At 40.0% G+C, this 24,893-nt stretch overlaps 1 protein-coding gene across 2 annotated transcripts in view; it reads right to left on the reverse strand.

The window, feature by feature from the left end:
* Positions 1–2,014: 2,014 nt before the first annotated feature.
* LOC129866785 (polypeptide N-acetylgalactosaminyltransferase 18-like) overlaps positions 2,015–24,893 on the reverse strand; it is an 84,047-nt gene continuing 61,168 nt past the window's right edge. Inside the window, exons 11-12 of one of the 2 annotated variants that reach the window (XM_055939671.1) lie at positions 3,030–3,101; positions 2,015–2,753 (exon numbers count right to left, since the gene is read on the reverse strand). In XM_055939671.1, the coding sequence (XP_055795646.1) occupies positions 2,604–2,753; positions 3,030–3,101 (222 nt within the window). In that variant the 3' untranslated portion in view covers positions 2,015–2,603. The remainder of the gene's footprint in view (positions 2,754–3,029; positions 3,102–24,893) is intronic. The other variant, XM_055939672.1, reaches the window with a different exon arrangement.

Genomic DNA, 24,893 nt, shown 5'->3' on the forward strand with positions numbered 1-24,893 from the left:
GAAACTTATGGCTTTGTTCCCACAACCAATGTGAAACCAAAAACAAGGAACCAAATGTGCTTGCTGGGTGGTGTGGTTGAATTAACAGCAAATGAAAACTAGGAGGCTTCCACAGAAAGTGTCTGGTTGAGAACAACAACATCCCTTCTCCACTTGAAATATTCAGGACATGAAGGCTCAAACATCAGTGCATTGGAGTCAATTTGATTAGAGTAGCTCAAAAGTGGATATTTCAGTGAGAACACAATAGAATGAAAAAAAATCTATCATACAGAGGCTAGTATTACTGGACCTTTTAATCATGCTCCATTTCCCAGCTGCTGCTATAAACAAGTCATTTATTTCTCTCAGCTTATACAGTGCATTAGGAAAGTGTTCAGACCCCTTGACTTTTTCCACATTTTGTTACGTTACAGCCTTATTCTAAAATGGATTTTAAAAATCCTGATCAATCTACACACAATACCCCATAATGACAAAGCAAAAACAAGTTTAGAAAATTGTGCAAATTTATAAAAATAAAAAACAGAAATACCTTATTTACATAAGCATTCAGATCCTTTGCTACAAGACTCAAAATTGAGCTCAGGTGCATCCTGTTACCATTGATCATCCTTGAGATGTTTCTATAACTTGATTGGAGTCCACCTGTGGTAAATTCAATTGATTGGACATGATTTGGAAAGGCACACAGCTTTCATTTGACAGTGCACATCAGAGCAAAGAACCAAGCAATGAGGTCATTAAAATTGTCTGTAGAGCTCCGAGACAGGATTGTGTCAAGGCAAAGATCTGAGGAAGGGTACCAACACATTTCTGCAGCATTGAAGGCCCCCAATAACACAGTGGCCTCCATCATTCTTAAATGGAACAAGTTTGGAACCACCAAGACTCTTCCCAAACAAACTGAGCAATCGGCGGAGAAGGGCCTTGTGATGACCAAGAATCCGATGGTCTCTCTGACCATCCAGAAGAACAACCATCTCTGCAGCACTCCACCAATCAGGCCTTTATGGTAGTGGCCAGAAGGAAGGCACTTCTCAGTAAAAGGCACATGACAGCCTGCTTGGAGTTTGCCAAAAAGCACCTAAAGGACTCTCAGACCATGAGAAACAAGATTCTCTGGTCTGATGAAACCAAGATTGAACTCTTTGGCCTGAATGCCAAGTGTCACGTCTGGAGGAAACCTGGCACCATCCCTATGGTGGAGCACGCATCATGATGTGGGGATGTTTTTCAGCGGCACGGACTGGGAGACTTGTCAGGATCGAGGGAAAGATGAACGGAGCAAAGTACAAAACCTGCTCCAAAGCGCTCAGGACCTCAGACTTGGGCAAAGGTTCCCCTTGTAGGTTCCCCTTGTAGCATCATTTATTTTACCTTTATTTAACAAGGAAAGTCAGTTAAGAACAAATTCTTATTTACAATGACGGGCCTACCGGTGAACAGTGGGTTAACTGCCTTGTTCAGGGGCAGAACAACAGATGTTTATATATATATTTTTTTACCTTGTCAGCTCAGGGATTTGATCCAGCAACCTTTCGGTTACTGGCCCAACGCTCTAACCACTAGGCTCCTTGCCGCCTGTCATACCCTACACTCAAGGCTTTAAATCGCTGCCAAAGGTGCTTCAACAAAGTAATGAGTAAAGGGTCTGCATGCTTATGTAAATATGACATTTCATTTTTTTTCCCATAAATTTTCCAAAATGGAGAAAAAGGTTTATGCTTTGTCATGATGGGCTATTGTGTGTAGATTGATGAGGGGGGGGGGGGGGGGGGGGGGGGAAAAAATTGAATCCATTTTATAAGGCTGTAACGTAACAAAATTAGCAAAAAGTCAAGGGGTCTGAATACTTTCCGAATGCACTGTATGGGGGAAATATTTGCATTACTTGCAAAAAAAGCCTCACTATTTCTGTGTTGTGAAAAATGTGGTATCAAATAAACTATTTGACTTCACCTACAGTATGATTTTATATTAAGGTGTCTTCACAAACAAAAAAACTGAGATGGACAATCTTGATTGACTTTAAATAAAGTATGAGGAATGATTCAGGAGATGGAACACCACACAAAATATTATTTGTCATCAGCATTTTTACTGTAGGTTTTTATAAATATCCAGTATACGCTTGTATATTCTCCCAACATATTGGCAACAGTTCTTTGAAACCACCGACTTGATTTCATAATAACATTCAATCTACAAACCTGAGAAACAAACCAAACAAGAATAACAAAGGTTTTTCAAAAACATGCTACACAGTAGCATAAATTACAATGTATATTAGAGCCAACGCAAGCCTGAATTCAGTGTGACAAAAGACAATCTCCTCAAAATATATTGAAACATTTAAGTCTCACTGTAGACCCAAGGTCTGCCAGTTCAATCCCATATATTAACAAAGGACATGGTTTACATTTATCAAATGATGTCTTTGAGTCTAAGAGACATCAAGGTACTAAAAGTGTCAGCATACTTATAATTCAATTATTGCCTCAATAAATCAATTTTTAAAGAAGCAAAGCTTCGACGTCTGTCAGTCACAAGTCCAGTGTTTACCATGGGCAGCTCTTTCCCCTGCAGGACTCAGGATCCCCTCATTGGAGAGTGTAGGTTGACAGTAGGTTGGTGATTGTCCATTTCTGACCAGAGCACTTCTGTATGGCCAGCTGGTACCCAAACTCCATTTCTCCGTTCTCTACCAGCTCCAGGCAACGTTTGGAATTCATGTTTTCTATGGAGCCTCCCTTTAGGACACAGAGCAAATACCAAATGTTGAGTCATGCAGTCATTTCACTTTGCTCATATACATTGTGTCCAGTCATTTCACTGTGCTGAAATGCATTGTGTCCAGTCATTTCCCTGTGATGAAATACATTTTGTCCATTAGGAGCTCCAACTTGTAATGGCAGGCCAATGAGGCCATTTCAAATCAACATAATATTAATGTGTACATCTGTAATCACAGAGAGAAAATTCATGCAGATCGATCTTTTACATTTTAGTAGTGAGTATTTTCATACTTCTTCGTACTGGCCCTCCGTGGGAATCGAACTCACAACCCTGGCGTTTGCATGTGCCAAACTCCTCAGTTCCTGCAGGTGACAAAAGCATACCCATAAAATGATGCTGCCACCACATTACTTGAAATCGAAATTTGAACGGAGCAAAATGTGACAATTGTGAAAGGGGTGTGTAGACTTTCTCTACCAACTGAGCCATAAGGGAGGCCATTTGATAATGTCACCTGGGGAATAACGAGAATCTATATAACTGAGGCTAGCTTACAATCACTAAGGATAACAATTTTAAAGCTTTCAACCCCAGGTTAATGTCTCTGTTAGGTCCTGCTTTTCCTCTCCCTCTCTTGCACCCCAGTATCTCTACTTGCACATCATCATCTGCACATCTATCACGCCAGTGTCAATGCTAAATTGCAATGATATCGACTCTATGGCCTATTTATTGCCTTACCTCCCTAATCTTCTACATTTGCACACACTGTACATATATTTTTCCATTGTGTTATTGACTGTACATTTGTTTATGTGCAACTCTGTTGTTTGTCTCGCAAGGCTTTGCTTGACCTGGTTAAATAAAGGGGAAATAAATACAAAGAAATATATATACACATTACTGTAACAAAGTTAGACTTCTGCAGGTGCCAGTGGAGGATTTGTCCAATGTAAAAAAAAAATGTCTTGATTGTGTCTGCAGGAAAACTGAAGATCTCCGATTAAGTTAATCGAGGATGTTAAATGGCAACCGCCAGATGAGAAAGAAACCACTTTAACAGCAGGGCATAGTACTTGAATAGGATCTGCAGCGGAATGCCACTCAGACAGATACAGTGCCTAGTGAAAGTCTACACACCCCTTTCACAATTGTCACATTTTGCTGCCTTCAAATTAAAAGGTATGGTAATGTGGTGGCAGCATAATTGTATGGTACGCTGGTCACCTGCAGAGACCGGGGAGTTTGTCAGGATCCAAAATAAATATGAAAAGAGCAAAGACCAGGTAAAAACCTGCCTAAGTCTTCTGAATGCCTAACCCTGGGATAGAGGTACATTTTTTTGTGGGACAATTACACACATTTGAATGCCAAAGACACACCATAATGACTTTCCAGTAGGTGTTGAGTGTTCCTGAAAAGGTCCGTTCTGTCCTGACAACCTTTTCATACGTGCGTTCCAAATATCTCTAACGATCGCCCCAGCGTGAGTTGTTTTATGCGTGATGTCAGAATGCACTCACTGTTCCAAAATGTGATTAATACGCAACAGGACAGTTAACACGCACAGCCTGCTAATTATCTATAGGCTGTTTCAACTTGTCAATTTCAAATTCATTTCTAACACGTTGTATTTTCCAACTACAGTTTGAATTGAGGTGTGTTCCGCCTCCTGTCACGTCCGTCGTTCGAATGAGACCAAGGTGCAGCGTGGTAGGCGTACATATTCCTTTTTAATAAATGAACACTGAGCAAAAACAACCAAATCAACGAACGAAACGTGAAGCTATACAATATGTGCTGACAGGCAACTATACATAGACAAGATCCCACAAACACAAATGGGGAAATGGCTACCTAAATATGATCCCCAATCAGAGACAACGATAAACAGCTGCCTCTGATTGGGAACCATATCGGGCCACCATAGAAATACAATATCACCTAGATGACCTACCCAAGTCACCATCACACCCCAACCAACACAGAGTAAAAACAGCTTACTATGGTCAGGACCTGACACCTCATTAATTCACATAGAAGTAGTCAATTTCAGCGTTGCAGACAATTTATGTTTGAGGTTTTACTGAGCTGGTGTTTGCGTAGATCAAGTACACAGATATTTGCGCAGTCTTGCACAAATTAGAACATTTTCTGAATGAATGAAATCGCTTTAGCCGTGATTGCAAAATTAATCAAGGCTCCCTCCATTTTAGTTATTTAGTTTAATAACTAAAATGATCGACTGTATTTAAATACATGTATGACTTGTGTGCTGTGTGATGATGTGCAAAAATGTATGAGTGATCGGAAGTATATGGAAGTAGGCCTTTATGCCAATAAGTAAGTTATCCTAAAACAGCTACAGTAAGAAATGCTTTTTTGTTTTTTTCTTGGAATAGAAAAAACATAATATTCATCAAATTAATTAAGCTACATTAATTAAGCTACATAAAAATCAATCCCATATATTCTGTTCTAATCAAGGCTCTCTTTGACTCTTAGGACTACAGCTCCATGTCATTTCAATAACTTAGCTTCTCAAAGATACCCTCTGGTGGCTAACACTAACTACAATTAATGATAACAATGGCTGACACTTAAATAACATGCCATAGAATTTTGCGGCAGCCCGCAACCTATGCTGCAATACGACACAACTTTAAAGGAAGAACCACTGTACCCATCAGCAACCACAGATAATGAAGTCACTGAAACCCTTCAAAGAGTTGCAGTCTGTTTTGGAATGGGTGGCCAGTAATAAACTGGTCCTGAACATCTCTAAAACTAAGATAATTTTCTTTGGTACAAATCATTCCCTAAGTTCTAGACCTCAGCTGAATCTGGTAATGAATGGTGTGGCTGTTGAACTAGTTGATGCGACTAAATTACTTGGTGTTACCTTAGATTGTAAAATGGCATGGTCAAAACCTACAGATTCAACGGTTGTAAAGATGAGAGGTCTGTCCATAATAAAGAGATGCTCTGATTTTTTGACACCACACTCCAAAAAGCAAGTCCTGCAGGCTCTAGTTTTGTCTTATCTTGATTATTGTCCAGTCGTGTGGTCCAGTGCTGCAAAGAAATACTTAGTTAAGCTGCAGCTGGCTCAGAACAGAGCAGCACGTGTTGCTCTTCATTGTATCAGACGGCTAATAATAATACTATGCATGTCAGTCTCTCTTAGCTAAGAGTTGAGGAGAGACTGACTATCACTGTACGTAACTACTGTAAATAAAAACAGCATCTTCAGTGGTACAAATATATTCTCAAATTCGATCAAATTAAAATGCACATAATTTTCAATTTTGTACTAACAAGTGGTTGCCATGTTGAATAATCCAATAATAATTGGTATGACACGGCTCTCGGAAATCATTAAGGAGGCGGCTTCTAAATGAAAATAATAGAAGATCAATAAAATGTCCCTGTAGATCTAATTCAATTTAGAGGATTGGAGGATTCTAAATTAATATCTAAGGGGCTTTTATATAATTATAATGCAAGTTTAATAATAATAAAAATGGTTGGATAACAGATAGAAGCTGCCTCTTAATGAGTTCCGAGAGCCTATCTTCAATATAATCATTAATTCACAAGGTTAAACCCATAGGTTTTAAGCCTGCAGTAGGTTATAATAATACATGCCTTCTGGGAATGTTAAAAAGTCCAAAGGTTATGGGTTGAATTTTGGCTGTCAGAAGTATTAAAATCAACCAGTCAGCCTTTAAATGCTTTATTATCCAAATGTTTGAAGTAAGTGTGGACGACGGAGAGAAACAAAATGTTGCAATTTGAGGCAATGAGGCAGAGAGTCTATATTTTTATTTTACCTTGATTGATACAGGTTTTTTCTCATTGCGATAAAATCTCTTTTCCAAAAGAGACCTGGTCCAATAGCAGCAGAGGGAACAACGTTTCAGACAAAACAACTTACCTAAACTAACACAACATTAAACAAAACTATAAACACACATACAGTACAACAAAAACATTGTACATTAAAAACACAAACGTCTTGACTAAAAACAGCTGGCCTAAAAACAATTACACTCTTCTATGATATATACATCGATCAAGTGTTTAAACTCCACCAACGAAACTAGATCACATTTTAAAATGTTCAAGACAGAACCACGAAGATAAGTAACTAACTATTTCTACCATGACCTGTTCTAATTTTGGTACTGTTAGAAGCAAATCAGAATGGGACGTAATTTATATTTATTTACTGACCTGACAAAAAAATAACAGAGAAAATGGCATTTTACCCAATATGGCCTTATAAATCAGTGTATACCAGTGTTTAAGCCTACGCAAGGTCAATGACGACCAGCCAACAGCGCTGTAGAGATCACAATGATGTGTTAGACGTTTCTGATTTGAAATGGACCTGAGGGCTGCATGATACACTGAATCAAGTGCTCTCAGGGTAGTGGCTGAGGCCTGCAGATATATAACATCACTTAAATCTAAAACCGGCAGTAATGATGCGGGCGCTGGAGATGTGAGCAGGTGGGTCTGGGCAGGTGTGATGTAGTTGACGTTTGTATGTGTAGGTGCCGAGGCAACATAGAGCCATGACTACAGGGATCTCAATTCCACATCAAGTAACTGATGCAAGCAGAAAAATTTGATTTAAAAAACACCTTATAGAACCGCGGAGACTGTGAAGCAACACAAACATAGGCACAGACATATGCATACACACATGATAACACACACACGGATTTGGTACTGTAGATACAGTGGGGATAACAAGTATTTGATACACTGACGATTTTGCAGGTTTTCCAACTTACAAAGCATGTAGAGGTCTGTAACTGTATCATAAGTACACTTCAACTGGGAGAGACGGAATCTAAAACAAAAATCCAGAAAATCACATTGTATGATTTTTAAGTAATTTATTTGCATTTTATTGCTTGACATAAGTATTTGATCACCTACCAACCAGTAAGAATTCTGGCTCTCACAGACCTGTTAGTTTTTCTTTAAGAAGCCCTCCTGTTCTCCACTCATTACCTGTATTAACTGCACCTGTTTGAACTCTTTACCTGTATAAAAGATACCTGTCCACACACTCAATCAAACAGACTCCAACCTTTCCACAATGGCCAAGACCAGAGAGCTGTGTAAGGACATTAGGGATAAAATTGTAGACCTGCACAGGGCTGGGATGGGCTACAGGACAATAGGCAAGAAGCTTGGTGAGAAGGCAACAACTTTTGGCGCAATTATTAGAAAATGGAAGAAGTTCAAGATGACGGTCAATCACCCTTGGGCTGGGGCTCCATGCAAGATCTCACCTCGTGGGGCATCAATGATCATGAGGAAGGTGAGGGATCAGCCCAGAACTACACGTCAGGACCTGGTCAATGACCTGAAGAGATCTGGGACCACAGTCTCAAAGAAAACCATTAGTCACACACTACGCCGTCATGGATTAAAATTCTGCAGCGCACGCAAGGTCCCCCTGCTCAAGCCAGCGCATGTCCAGGCCCGTCTGAAGTTTGCCAATGACCATCTGGATGATTCAGAGGAGGAATGGGAGAAGGTCATGTGGTCTGATGAGACAAAAATAGAGCTTTTTGGTCTAAACTCCACTCGCCGTGTTTGGAGGAAGAAGAAGGATGAGTACAACCCCAAGAACAACATCCCAACCGTGAAGCATGGAGGTGGAAACATCATTCTTTGGGGATGCTTTTCTGCAAAGGGGACAGGACGACTGCACCGTATTGAGGGGAGGATGGATGGGGCCATGTATCGCGAGATCTTGGCCAACAACCTCCTTCCCTCAGTAAGAGCATTGAAGATGGGTCGTGGCTGGGTCTTCCAGCATGACAACGACCCGAAACACACAGCCAGGGCAACTAAGGAGTCGCTCCGTAAGAAGCATCTCAAGGTCCTGGAGTGGCCTAGCCAGTCTCCAGACCTGAACCCAATAGAAAATCTTTGGAGGGAGCTGAAAGTCCGTATTGCCCAGTGACAACCCCGAAACCTGAAGGATCTGGAGAAGGTCTGTATGGAGGAATGGGACAAAATCCCTGCTGCAGTGTGTGCAAACCTGGTCAAGAGCTACAGGAAACGTATGATCTCTGTAATTGCAAACAAAGGTTTCTATACCAAATATTGAGTTCTGCTTTTCTGATGTATCAAATACTTATGTCATGCAATAAAATGCAAATTAATTACTTAAAAATCATACAATGTGATTTTCTGGATTTTTGTTTTAGATTCTGTCTCTCACAGTTGAAGTGTACCTATAATAAAAATGGCAGACCTCTACATGCTTTGTAAGTAGGAAAACCTGCAAAATCGGCAGTGTGTCAAATACTTGTTCTCCCCACTGTATGTGGTAGGGGTAGGGGCCTGAGTAGGGGCCCGAGGGCACACAGTGTGTTGTGAAATCTGAATGTATTGTAATGTTTTTAAATTTGTATATACTGCCTTCATTTTGCTTGGCAGCTAATGGGGATCCATAATAAATACAAAAATACAAATATGACTGCACCATCAACTTGATTCTTTAGCAGACATCACTTGCTGATTATATTCAGTCAACACATATATCTTAAGAATATCATGGAATATAATTGACATTTTTTGTTTCTCTTAGAATAAAAACCTTAGTGTAACAACAGTTATAGTAAGTAATATGCTACAGTCTAGTTACAGCTTCTTCTGACCAAGTAGACAAAAAAACAAGCGTCTTTTTTCGGATGTGCATGCAGGACAGAGGAATAGCAATTCTTACACTATTGTTCTAAATTCAAATCACCTTCATCCTCATCATTCCATTTATTAAAATTCAATTTTGAACAATTATCAGTTTCTATTTGGTTTATATCGCCCATTCATTCAGGTCGAGACACTCCCCCTTGTGGTGGTCTGGAGCAATGAAGCAGTGGCGCAGGGTAACGTAGTAAACCACAAATTACCTCAAAGTCCCGCGGCATATTCTCAAAACTTTTAATTGAGGAACCACTGTATATGGTTGAATCAGCAGCGTAAATGGACACACATGCTTTGTTTAATGCCAGTGGCAGGTCATTGGTAAAAATAGAAAAGAGTAGAGGGCCTAGAGAGCCGTACACTACACTTTACATTTTTTACATTTGAGAAGCTTCCATTAAAAAACCCTTTGAGTTCTATTAGATACTGTAGATAGCTCTGAATCCACGATATGGCAGAGGTTGAAAAGCCATAACACATGTTTTCTCAACAACAGGTTATGGTCAATAATGTCAAAGGCTGCACTGAAATCTAATAGAACATCTCCCACAATCTTCTTATTACCAATTTCTTTCAACCAATCATCAGTCATTTCTGTCAGTGGAGTACATGTTGAGTGCCCTTCTCTATAAGCATGCTGAAAGTCTTATTTTATTTACAGAGAAATAGCATTGTATTTGGTCAAACACAATTTTGTCCAACAGTTTGCTAAGAGCTGGCAGCAAGCTGATTGGTCTGCTGTTAGAACCAGTAAAGGCCGCTTTACCACTCTTGGCTAGCAGAATGACTTTGGCTTCTCTCCAGGCCTGAGGACAAAGACTTTCCTCTAAACTCAGATTAAATATATGACAGATAGGAGTGGCTATAGAGTCAGCTACCATCCTCAGTAGCTTTCCATCTAAGTTGTCAATGCCAGAAGGTTTGTCCTTATTGACCAATAACCATTTTTCCACCTCTCCAATACTAACTTTACAAAATTCAAATTGGCAATGTTTTTCTTTCATTATTAGTTTTTTTTTTATACATGAGTACGATGGCTCACTGTTCATTGTTGACATTTCCTGCATAAGTTTGCCCACTTTGACAATTAAATAATCATAAAAATAATTGCCAACATGAAATGGTTTTGTGATGAATAAGCCATCGATTTCAATGAAAGATGGAGTTGAATGTCTTTCTGCCCATAATTTCATTTAAAGTATTCCAAAGTATTTTTTCTGTCATTCTTTATATCATTGATCTTGGCTTCATAATACCGTTTCTTCTTCTTTTTGTTGAGTTACTAACATAATTTCTCAATTTTCAGTAAATCAGCCAGTCAGATGTGCAGCCAAATTTATAAGCCACTCTTTTTGCCCCATCTCTTTCAACCATACAGTTTTTCAATTCCTCATCAATCCATGCAGCCTTAACAGTTCTAAGTCAGTTTCTTAAAATGTGCATGTTTATCAATAATTGGAAGAAGCAATTTCATACATTTATCAAGTTCAGCGTCTGGATGCTCCTTATTAATCACATCACACCAACAAATACTTTTTACATCATCCACATAAGAGTCACAGCAAAATCTTTTGTATGATCTCTTATACACTATTTTAGGCCCAGCTTTTGGAACTTTGGCTTTCCTGGATATAGCCACTAGTGTATATTGTGATCACTGCATCCAATGGGGACGGATACAGCTTTAGAACAAAGTTCTACAGTATTAGTAAAAATGTGATCGATACATATGGATTATCTTGTTCCTGTAGTGTTTGTAAACACTCTGATAGGTTGATCAATAACCTGCACCAGATCATAAGCACTGGTTACAGTAAGAACCTTCTTCTTGAGCGGACAGCTTGATGAAAACCATTCAATATTCAGGTGCCCAAGAAAGTAGACCTCTCTGGTTTACATCACATACACTATAAAGCATTTCACACATATTATTTAGATACTGACTGTTAGCACTTGGTGGCCTATAGCAACACCCCAAAAGAAAAGGCTTTAGAACTGCCAAGTGAACATGCAACCATAACACAATAACACTTGACATAAGATATTTTCAAAGCATTACAGGGATATGGCTCTGAATATATACAGCAACACCTCCCCCATTTCTGTCTCTTCTATAGATGTTATATACTGGCATTGCTACTGCTGTATCATGAAATTAATTATTTTAGTGAGTCTCAGAAATGGCTGATATATGAATGTTAGCAAGTTATTGATTTCATTAACCTTATTTCTAAGGCTACATATATTAATATGGACTATTTTCAGTCCTTTCCTGGGTACTTCTTAGAGATGGACATAATATGGAAAGGAACAAACACAGCAAGAGAAAAAAACACACATTCAACAGTCCATTAATGAATTCAGCAGTTCATCAATTAACTTAAAGGGATACGGCGAGATTGAGATATAGGTCGTTTTTCTACTTACCCTGTCAGACGAACACATGGATACTATTTTTATGTCTCTGCGTGCAGTTTGGAGATGATTGAAGTTAGCATATAATTAGCTTAGCACAATTGCTGGAAGTCTACAGGTACAGTAGCCAGCTCCTCTCAAAATAGGGAAATAAACCTAACTACTACAACGTTGGGTGGTTGGTCATTTATAGTCTTACAAAGCTATACATATGAATCAATATTATAGCCTATATTCCCTTCTCTCTCCATTCGATAGGCTATGAATACATGACTGAAAGGTAGGCTTCATCATTTTATGCATGGCTTTCTCCCGCTCAAACAATGAATGTAACAGACTTCCATCTCAAAAAGTTATTTGAATAGCCTAAAAACATATGGTAGCCAAGAGGACTAATAATGAGGGAGAACAAACAATATCAACAGCTTATAGAAAAATCGAATGACAAGTTTAATCAAGTTTAAGCTTATTAAGAAAGAAATGATCCATGCAGGCCGAAATGGCCAATAACCTATCCTCCTACTAGGCCTATCATAAAAGCTTTAAGACAAATTTAAAGTTAGAAACAGTAGCTTATTTCCCAAATATTCTAGCCTATGAAGGTGTTGTCCTAAAGTTATAGCTTTCAAAAATAACAAGAATAAAAGTCTTTAGTTTAAGCCTAAGCATAGACTATTCTCAATCATAGCTTTATGAGAGATGGAACAATATTATTTATTTTTCTATTATTTTATGAGGCAAATAAAGCAATTATTATCCGGTTCTGAAGACAGTAGACTGCTTCTATCCGGCCCATGATGTAGGCCTATAAACTAGCTTACTACGTTAAGATAGCCCGTTCTTCATCAGACAATTCATTCTCCATCATGTGCGCGCCACACAGACAGACACAGACACACACAAACCTGCTTTGCTCCTCCACCAGAAAGGAATACTAGAATAGATTTGCCACAATGCTCCTTATAGGACACATCGCTGCACTCTATACTAATCCGTAAACTGCTCATCTCTGTATACCCGTGGCAAGACCCACTGGTTGATGCTTATTTATAAAACCCTCTTAGGCCTCACTCTCCCCTATCGGGTGCATCTACTGCAACCCTCATCCTCCACATACAACACCCGTTCTACCAGTCACATTCTGTTAAAGGTCACCAGAGCACACACATTGCTGGGTCGCTCCTCTTTTCAGTTCGCTGCAGCTAGCGACTGGAACGAGCTGCAACAAACACTCAAACTGGACAGTTTTATCTCCATCTCTTCATTCAAAGACTCAATCATGGACACTCTTACTGTCAGTTGTGGCTGCTTTGCGTCATGTATTATTGTCTCTACCTTCTTGCCCTTTGTGCTGTTGTCTTTGCCCAATAATGTTTGTACCATGTTGTGCTGCTGCCATATTGTTTTCATGTTGTGTTGCTATCATGCTGTGTTGTCATGTGTTGCTGCCATGCTATGTTGTCGTCTTAGGTATCTCTTTATGTAATGTTGTTATGATGTGTGTTTTGCTCTATTTATTTTTAATTCCAGCCCCCGCAGGAGTCCTTTGGCCTTTTGGTAGGCCGTCATTGTAAATAAGAATTTGTTCTTAATTGACTTACCTAGCTAAATAAAAAAAATTTATAGCAATGTTTTATGGGTACATACAGTGGAGCAAAAAAGTACACTGCTCAAAAAAATAAAGGGAACACTTAAACAACACAATGTAACTCCATGTCAATCACACTTCTGTGAAATCAAACTGTCCACTTAGGAAGCAACACTGATTGACAATAAATTTCACATGCTGTTGTGCAAATGGAATAGACAAAAGGTGGAAATTATAGGCAATTAGCAAGACACCCCCCAAAACAGGAGTGATTCTGCAGGTGGTGACCACAGACCACTTCTCAGTTCCTATGCTTCCTGGCTGATGTTTTGGTCACTTTTGAATGCTGGCGGTGCTCTCACTCTAGTGGTAGCATGAGACGGAGTCTACAACCCACACAAGTGGCTCAGGTAGTGCAGTTCATCCAGGATGGCACATCAATGCGAACTGTGGCAAAAAGGTTTGCTGTGTCTGTCAGCGTAGTGTCCAGAGCATGCAGGCGCTACCAGGAGACAGGCCAGTACATCAGGAGACATGGAGGAGGCCGTAGGAAGGCAACAACCCAGCAGCAGGACCGCTACCTCTGCCTTTGTGCAAGGAGGTGCACTGCCAGCGCCCTGCAAAATGACCTCCAGCAGGCCGAAAAACTCTACCAAGGCATGATTGGTGGAGTGCTGCAGAGATGGATGTCCTTCTGGAAGGTTCTCCCATCTCCACAGATGAACTCTGGGGCTCTGTCAGAGTGACCATCAGGCTCTTGGTTACCTTCCTGAACAAGGCCCTTCTCTCCCGATTGCTCAGTTGGCTGGGCGACCAGCTCTAGGAAGAGTCTTGGTGGTTCCAAACTTCTTCCATTTAAGAATGATGGAGGCCACTGTGTTCTTGGGAACCTTCAATGCTGCAGAAATGTTTTTGGTACCTAACTAGCCCCTATTGATCTAGCAAGGTTTTGAGTTTCCACAGTCCTCAGATGTTGATTAGCCCCAAGTGAAAGCTTAACAGAAACAAAACATTTTATTTGCAGGAGGGGAAATTGCATTGATCAAATGATTTGTTTCCAATTATTAACCGGCACTAGGTATGAGGTATCGATATTTGTATAATATCCCATATTCTGTGGCTATTCTAGTTTAGTTTATTAATTCGACCATTTAAAAAAACAAGCACACATAAAACTTGAAAAAGCCATACATGCACATGAGTAAAATCATTGAGGATAACACAATACAGTCTGGGAATTATTTCCATTGTGGTCCTCTTGAGACAAGATGGCTAGACAAGATCCAACACAGTATTGCAGTGAAGAAAAACATCATCAATCTAGTTACATCATAGGGGTTATTCATATGGCACAGAAGACATCAAACATATTGTTAAAGCTGCCCAGAGATGACATTGTTTTTATAGGCAGAGGCAACTCATTTCATTCTGAGGCTCCAGTATACAAGAAAGTACCTTTCCCAGCATTACTCCTGAACCTGTATAAGCACACATCAGCAACACCTGATCTGGTGCTATGATTGTGTGCATCCCTAACACGAGGAAAGTAATCAGTTAGGTATCTGGGCGCAGGACCATAAATATTCCTGTAAACCAAACCCAGTCTAATCTGGGACACCCAAGCCTCAACAGGCAGACAGTTTAGTTCCTGAAACAAGCTCCCGCCAATGTGAGTACGCGGACTCGCCTTCAATACTACCCTGATCAGCTTATTCCGGGCCATCTGGACCTTCCCCTTCATAAGTTTAGATAAGCCCCCAAACCAGGAAGTACTAGCAGGCAAAATGGCATTGAATGAGGGCAGTAGCTAGCACATTCATGGAGTCCTTATCAAGCAGCTTGGACTTTCTAGCCAAAAACTTAATCCTGGCATTAACCTTCCCTAGCACTTTATTAGCCATGCTCACACCTCAAGCTTCCATCAAGGATACATCCCAAGTACCTAACAGAGGTTTTAGTAGTCAGCACCTCTCCCCTTAACTCCACACTGATTTCAGACAACCTACACAATTTAGGTCTGGATCCAAAAAGAATTGATTCAGTTTTCCCTAAGTGAGAGAGAGATAGCACAGAGCTTACTAACATTAGCAAATGGCTTAGAGATAATAAGCTAAGTATGCTCCCCAACATAGTTTACCTTTTGTGAGACACCAGAAGTGTAGAGTCATCCGCATAAAGAAAAAGATGGCAAGAACAAGCATCTTTCATATCATTAATATACAATAAAAACAGCAGAGGCCTAAGCACCCTCCCCTGCGGAACGCTACAACTCATTGGTTTTGCCTGAGACAGCGAACCATTAACCTCTACTACTTGCTCCCTTCCTGATAAATAGGACTTTACCCAGCCTAGAGGGATACTGCTTAACCCCAGTGCCTCCAGTTTGGAGATTAGGAGACAGTGGTTAACTGTATCAAAGGCCTTCTGTAGGTCAAGCAGTACCATTCCACAGAGATTTCCCTCATCAATCTCTTTCCTGATGAAGTCAGTCAAGTAAAGTAGACATGAATCAGTGGAGTATGTTTTTCTAAAACCCGACTAAAAATCATACATTAGGCCCTGTTTGTTAACATATTCATACATTTGCTCATGTACAACTCTCTCCAGGATCGTTGATGTTACACAGAGGATAGATACAGGCCTATAATTCCCAGGGTCAAACTTTATCCCCTTCTTATACAGAGGTATAACATTAGCTCGTTTCATGTCCCTGGGAAAGGTGCCTTGTTCAAGAGAGAGATTAACGATATGCGTAATACAAGGGCCAATTTGCTCAGCAGAATCTATTAGAAACCTTGCAGGACTATTATCCAGGCCTGTGGCTTTGGAGCATTTAAGCTCTGCCAGCATACTGACTGTTTTGGCTGTTGCTACCTTTGCAAAAGAGAGTTTGGCTGAACCCCTAACTCTACATAATACTTCTGGAATTGGTTGCTTCCATACAAACCAGAACTGGTGGGCAGCTTGCTAACCAGCTTGCAGGCAACAGAAGTTTAAAAAAAAATGTTTTTAAAAGAGTTGAATTCATTGGCAACCTCTACTTTTCATATGCCATCTCCCCCCTGATGTTCAGTCCAATACTGTTTAGTTTGTTTTTGGTAGTACTACCACAGCCTTGTTCCTTAAATGATTCCAAAGCTTTTTAGGGTCATTTTTGTTCTCAGTTATTTTCTCAGCAAAGTAACCCCTCTTAGCTTCATCCATCCTTCCCTGTGCTTCATTTCTGTTCAAGGCAATCAGGCTAGTTTGTTAGTTGGTTGTCCCTACTATTACATCATCTTTGACATAATGACATCGATGATTTCACAGACCTGGAACAAACTTTAAAACTGTTCTTGAGCTGTGTTTATCAGATCCTCTGCAGAGATATAGCTTGTCAAAGATTGTATTGGTGTGTATTCTCCCAAAAATGGTTATTCTACGGAAAATGTTATATAAATACCAGAATTCGTATAATACCCTCCAATTTTTTGTATGTGCAACTTATGATGGTATTTTGGTTGCTATAACATTTGGTTTGAAGTGACATTGGGCCTGATTATTGAAGCATCCTGCCATGGGCCCTACCACTCCCATTTTTCCACTAGTAGCGATGCTAACGCTGGCTAAGTGTTTTCAACTTGAATGTGAAAAGATTGATCCGCTAAAGTTTCCTTAATGAGATACCAAATAAAACAGATTTTTGTTGTGATCATCTTACTAGAATACTATAGTATACTGTTTCTATGTCTTTTTTCAATGTGTTATGGGAAGGGTTTCTATACATAACCCATTGATGATCAAGTTGTCATCTGCAAAACATAAGGCAAGTTCACAACGGTTAACCCACAGTTTCCCAAACTTGGTCCTCGGACCCCAAGGGGTGCATATTTTGTATTTTGCCCTAGCACTACACAGCTGATTCAAATAATTCAATCTTGATGATTAGTTGATTCATCTGAGCACCCCTTGGGGTCCCGAGGACCGAGTTTGGGAAACACTGGGTTAGCCCCTTTTAACAATTGATCAAATGCAAAACAGTCCAATGATTGCATATTGCTATAAGTCTCAAACAAATTACATTAGATTTTCATCTCTCAGCAGTGCATCTCGTAATTTATGTTGCTACAAACCATTGTGCCCAGACAGGAACTATTGAACTCCAATACCATAGGGCCCTAAACCTAAATCCATTAAATAATTAATTTAATTTGTTAATTAATCTTTTCACTCAAATAGGAATGATTTATTGCAGACTGTTTACCCTGCACACATATTTTTGCCTTTGTGCAGTGTGCTCAGGAGTGTGCTCTTTCCCTGGTACCAGGGGAGAGCTGGCTGTGAGGCCTATGTGACCTGTGCTCGGATTCTGTAAAGGTGCATCAGGGAGCTTTCACAATATGCATTACCTGCTGCTGGTTTGAAAGTAGAATCAAAACTTTCCCAAAGTCACAAGTATCAATATTGTCCACACACTGTTTTTAATGAAATAGCGATTTATTTCACATTACAACAAAGTGGGAAACCTTTTAGATAGGATTGATCATTTCAACATTCTTCTAAAAACATCTGTTTTTGAACCGTCTGTGTAGGGTAGACGGAGGCTTGAGCAGCTGTGCTAGTAAATTATTATGTATAGCTGAGTATCCTTGCTGACTTGTCTCCAGCTAAGCAGCTCTGGCATGTGAGGCCTGGCTCAGTGTGCTGTAGTAAGGACAAGCACTCTAACCTGACAGAACAGCTCACACTCCGGGTTGCCTGTCCCACCTCCCTAGGGGCATCTTCCCGGTAATATTCACTCCACCCTCCCAACTGAATTAAACATGTGTTTACAGCAAGTGCGCATCATGCCTTGGTTATTGTGCTTAACATTTCTGTAATTCACGTTTTATTGCGGATTTGAAGTGGTGTCTGTAAAGGGGCAAATCAAATGGACCAATAAAATAAGCTGATAAAAATCGATGTGGGTTCTCATAGATTTACGACGCAACACTTCCCTCAGGGTCAAACACAGTTCAATATCTGAAAAGATCCCTTATTAATAATTCTCAACTCCTGACTGTCCGTTTCAGATTAAATCTCTTTCCCTCTCTCTCGTCATAAAGGACCTCTGGCTTCAAAAAGACACACTAAGCCTTCCACTGGATGTTAAAGCAGGAGTCCTTGTGCCCTCCCAAGAGGCAGTCCCACAACTTTTGATCAAAACAGCCACCAGCAGCATTACTGTAGAATGGTGGTCCACTGCTCCACAGTGACAGTTATTCATGGGATTGTAGGTTGAATACTTACTAACCACTCTCTGTTCTTCAGTTAACATCCCTACCTTCTGGAAACAAAGCTTGGTAGATCATTATTTGGGTTCCTGGATCCTTTCACAGCATTATAAGGCTGCGTTGAGACAATGACTTATCAATGATCCAAGCCCAGCTCAGTTAATCCCTACCATTATGTCCCCAAGTTGTCATGATGCTTCAACAAAATGTACATTATCCCAGGGGCGTTGGGAGACACAATGTAAGTAACCTAGTTTATGTCCCTCTAACTGCCCTGAAGGTCTCTGCTGATCCTACAGCTATTGTATGCAGTAATCATGTGCATATGAGCAAGAGTTATACTCTTAGCACTGAGGTGGTGTGCCCTAGTAGGAAGTCCACTTTGTGCAGCTCACCCTGCACTAACATAAATAACAAGAGCATGTCTACTTCTTCTAAGCTTCCTAGTAAAGAAATTGAAATAATCAAGCATCCCAGAAAAGTGCTAAAAATAGCCCACATTAAAATATGTAGTTTAAAACCTCTTAAGGATCTGCCCCCTTTTTAAAATTATTGCCTAAAATGACATACCCAAATCTAACTGCATGTAGCTCAGGACCTGAAGCAAGGATATGCATTTGAAAATAAACACTTGTACATCTGTGGAAATGTGAAATTAATTTAGGAGAATATAACACATTAGATTTGATTAAAAAGATAAGCCTGCTTTTTTTGTACCATCATCTTTGAAATGCAAGAGAAAGGCTATAATGCATTATTCCAGGCCAGGCGCAATTTAGATTTCGGCCACTAGCTAGTTAGCAGTAGTGTATGTGCAAAGTTTTAGACTGATCCAATATAAAATATTGTATCAAGACCACCCAAAATGTTCCTAATTGGTTTATTAATACATTTAATTTCATAATTGTGCACTTTCCTCAAACAATAGCATCTCATTCTTTCACTGTAATAGCTACTGTCAATTGGACAGTGCAGTTAGATTAACAAGAATTTAAGCTTTCTGCCCATATCAGATATGTCTATGTCCTGGGAAAGGTTCATGTTACTTACAACCTCATGCTAATCACATTAGCTTAACTGTCCTGTCGGGGGGACGCCGATCCTGTAGTTAAGAAACAATGTTCATGAAATCAATCATTTGCTAGTAACAGATGACATTCATATTTGTACGATCTCTGAAACTCACTTAGAATACCTTTGGTGATACAGTGGTAGCAATAGTGGTTGCTCCACTAAAAGTTTTGTGATTATGCTGCGGGACTTGAAGGTATTGCACCTTCAAATATTGCACCTTCAAATATTTCTATAAAGTTTAATGACACTTTTTTATTTAAGTCCTCCTACTGTATTAATCCAGATGTTCCTACCACGATAACGCGTTACTCATTTGACTGTCTTTGAATCTAAACTTTCCTCTCACTATTAAAAATGAGGGGCCCTTATTTGAACCTTGAGGAACACCTAATGGTGATGCTCTCAACATTACAAAAGGCCAAAGAAGTACATTTTCAGTGTGATCACGAGGGTGACATTAGGACTAACTACAGAGATTTAATGCCAGCGTCTGCAGTGGAGAACAAGGAGAGTCGTTAGGCGATGTTCATTTTTCGCCACCTAACGTGTTTAATGAGACCGGTTTCAATGACCTACTATGGCTTTTCATATGGCGCTGACGCTTTTTGGCAACACTCCGTAATGAGAATCAAGGCCACTTGAATGCAGGCCGGTGAACCACACTTTTAACCCACTAACAGGCCAATCTCTTCACATCTGCTCCTCTTCTTGAAATGCTCAACAGCCCAATGCAGGGTCTTATTAGCCTGGTTCATCTACCACAATTGTAACTCTGCTAGTGACGAGTGTTGGAGGTAACACGTTACAACGTAACGCTTTACAGTAGTATTACTTTTTGCTCTAATAAGTTCTATAATAGAGTACTGTTCCAATTTGAGTAATAGTATTACAGTTACGGATCAAAGATATGTAGTCATTTCATTACTTTGTTTTCATTCCCTTCCTAATCTAATGAAAGTTATTGATCCAAATAAATATTTGTGCTGGGTTGACGGTAGCTGGGTGGTACTAAAAACAAATTTTAAAAAAGATGACTATGGTAAAATATACGGTGTCCGATAAATATATATAGCATGTACAGTGCCTTCGGAAAGTAATCTGATCCCTTGACATTTTGTTACGTTACAGCCTTATTCTAAAATGGATTAAAAAAAGAAAAAAAATCTCAGAAATCTACACACAATACCCCATAATGACAAATCGAAAACAGGTTTAGTCATTTTTGCAAATGTATAAAAAATCTAAACACAAATACCTTATTTACATAAGTATTCAGGCCCTTTGCTAGGAGACTCAAAATTGAGCTCAGGTGCATTCTGTTTTTATTTGGTATTTGGTATTTTATTAGGATCCCCATTAGCTGTTGCAAAAGCAGCAGCTAACCTTCCTGGGGTCCACACCAAACATGAAACATAATACAGAATGCAGAACATCATTAGACAAGAACAACAAGGACAGAACTACATTCATCTTCATAAAGGCACACAGCCTACATATCAATACATACACACAAACTATCTAGGTCAAATAGAGGCGTTGTGCCGCGAGGTGTTGCTTTATCTGTTTCTTGAAACCAGGTTTGCTGTTTATTTGAGAAATATGAGATGGAAGCAAATGTAACAGGGTTGGTTATGTTTCCACTTGCCTCTAAAGAAATGTGTATTTGATGTTCAAGCATTCTTATTGGTTAGTTCAACTCTGATAACAATAAGGGGTGTTGTGATTGGCCCCACTTGCAGATAGGGGGAGATCGCGAACGTCAGGTCTTCCCAGTATGAAAATGTGATGCAAGGGGTAGGTCACGTTCTGAATACTGTTTTCTATTTTCTATTTTACAATGTGTACAAGTTTGCTGTACGTTACTGATTTTATACATGTGTGGGTATATGGTACCTGTTAGGGATTGAGGGGCTTTCTGGGATGTGCTTTGGCATATGATTGCTGTAAATAATTGTGTTAGCTAGCATACACCGATGTCATGGTCACATAAGCCACGGCTAACACAGTTGTCTTCATGCAATAGATTTTGTCATCGACAGCCATCAACACTGTTAAGCCCTGCACAACTAACGTGCTGTTTCCCATTTAACAACAGGTATTTACACATGTTATATTTTGTATTGTATTTTTGTATTTTGTTCGGCCAGTATGAAAATGTGATGCAAGGGATTTTTTCATCGACAGCCATCAACACTGTTAAGCCCTGCACAACTAACGTGCTGTTTCCCATTTAACAACAAAATCAATGTAACAGTATAACTTTAAACCGTCCCCTCGCCCGGACACGGGCGCGAACCAGGGACCCTCTGCACACATCGACAACAGTCACCCACGAAGCAGCGTTACCCATCGCTCCACAAAAGCCACGGCCCTTGCAAAGCAAGGGGCAACTCTACTTAAAGTCTCAGAGCAAGTGACGTAACTGATTGAAATGCTACTAGCGCGTACCCGCTAACTAGCTAGCCATTTCACATCCGTTACACAAGTTCCATGCAATAAATGGCTCTATATAATACTGTACGTTTTTATTGTTCTGGATTTGGGGACTATGAAAAGACCCCTGGTGGCATAAGTGTGTGTGTCAGAGCTGTGTGTAAGTTGACTATGCAAACAATTTCGGATTTTCAAAAGTGATGCAGTCAACTCTTAGCCAAGAGAGACTGGCATGCATAGTATTGATATTAGCCCTCTGATACAATTAAGAGGAAAATGTGCCGCTCTGTTCTGGGCCAGCTGCAGCCTAACTAGGTCTTTACTTGCAGCACTGGACCACACGACTGGACAATAATCAAGATAAGACACTACTAGAGCATGCAGAAATTGCTTTTTGGAGTGTGGTGTCAAAAAAGCAGAGCATCTCTTTATTACGGCTAGACCTCTCCCCATCTTTACAACCACTGAATCTATATGTCTTGACCATGACAGTTCACAATCTAAGGTAACGCCAAGTAATTTAGTCTCCTCAACGTGTTCAACAGCCACACCATTCATTACCAGATTCAGCTGAGGTTTAGCACTTAAGAAATTATTTGTACCAAATACAATGCTCTTAGTTTTAGAGATGTTCAGGACCAGTTTATTACTGGCCACCCATTCAAAACAGACTGCAACTTTGTTAAGGGTTTCAGTGACTTCATTGGCTGTGGTTGCTGATGCATATATGGTTGAATCATCAGCATACATGGACACACATGCTTTGTTTAATGCCAGTGGCAGGTCATTGGTAAAAATAGAAAAGAGTAGAGGGCCTAGAGAGCCGTACACTACAATTTACATTTTTTACATTCGAGAAGCTTCCATTAAAAAACCCTTTGAGTTCTATTAGATACTGTAGATAGCTCTGAATCCACGATATGGCAGAGGTTGAAAAGCCATAACACATGTTCTCAACAGGTTATGGTCAATAATATCAAAGGCTGAACTGAAATCTAATAGTACAGCTCCCACAATCTTTTTATTAACAATTTCTTTCAACCAATCATCAGTCATTTGTATCAGTGCAGTACATGTTGAGTGCCCTTCTCTATAAGCATGCTGAAAGTCTGTGGTTAATTTGTTTACAGAGACATAGCATTGTATTTGGTCAAACACAATTTTGTCCAACAGTTTGCTAAGAGCTGGCAGCAAGCTTATAGGTCTGCTGTTAGAACCAGTAAAGGCTGCTTTACCACTCTTGGGTAGCGGAATTACTTTGGCTTCCCTCCAGGCCTCTAGGCTCAGATTTAAAATATGATAGATAGGAGTGGCTAGAGTCAGCTACAATCCTCAGTAGCTTTCCATCTAAGTTGTCAATGCCAGGAGGTTTGTCATTGTTGATCGTTAACAATCATTTTTGCATCTCCCACACTAACTTCACAAAATTCAAACTTGCACTGCTTTTCTTTCATTATTTGTTTTTTTTATACATTAACATAATTGCTCATTGTTTGTCGTGGGCATTTCCTGACAAAGTTTGCACACTTTCCCAATGAAATAATCATAAATATAATTGCCAACATCAAATGGTTGTGATGAGTAAGCCATCTGATTCAATGAAAGATGGAGTTGAATGTCTTTCTGCTCAACATTTTCTGCCCATAAGTACTCCCAAGCTTTTTTCCATCATTCTTTATATCATTGATCTTGGCTTCATAATACAGTTTCTTCCTCTTTTTGTTGAGTTTAGTCACATCATTTCTCAATTTGCAGTAAGTAAGTCAGATGTGCAGCCAGACTTATTAGCCACTCCTTTTGTACCATCCTTTTCAACTCCTCATCAATCCAAGGAGCCTTAACAGGTCTAACAGTCAGTTTCTTATTGATCATCCTTGAGATATTTTTACAATTTGATTGGAGTCCACCTGTGGTAAATTCCATTGATTGGACATTATTTGGAAAGGCAAGCACCTGTCTATATAAGGTCCCACACTTGACAGTACATGTCAGAGCAAAAACCAAGCCATGAGGTCTTTGGAATTGTCTGTAGCGCGACGAGACAGGATTGTGTCGAGGCACAGATCTGGGGAAGGGTACCAAAACATTTCTGCAGCATTGAAGGTCTCCAAGAACACAGTGGCCTCCATCATTCTTCAAAAATGGAAGAAGTTTGGAACCACCAAGATCTTTCCTAGAACTGGTCGCCCGGCCAAACTGAGCAATCGGGGAAGAAGGGCCGAGCTCTAGAAGGGCCGAGCTCTTCCTCTGGAGATGGGAGAACCTTCCAGAAGGACAACCATCTCTGCAGCACTCCACTAATCAGGCCCTTATGGTAGAGTGGCCAGACAGAAGCCACTCCTCAGTAAAAAAGGCACATGACAGCCATCTTGGAGTTTGCCAAAAGACTCAGACCATGAGAAACACGTTTCTCTGGTCTGATGAAACCAAGATTGAACTCTTTGGCCTGAATGCCAAGCATCACGTCTGGAGGAAACCTAGCACCATCCCTACGGTGAAGAATGGTGGTGGCAGCATCATACTGTGGGATGTTTTTCAGCGGCAGGGACTGGAAGACTAGTCAGAATCGAGGGAAAGATGAACGAAGCTAAGTACAGAGAGCTCCGTGATGAAAACCTGCTCCAGAGCGCTCTGGACCTCAGACTGGGGATGAAGGT

The sequence above is a fragment of the Salvelinus fontinalis genome, chromosome 12 (assembly GCF_029448725.1).
Source record: "Salvelinus fontinalis isolate EN_2023a chromosome 12, ASM2944872v1, whole genome shotgun sequence".
NCBI classification, from domain to species: Eukaryota; Metazoa; Chordata; class Actinopteri; order Salmoniformes; family Salmonidae; genus Salvelinus; species Salvelinus fontinalis.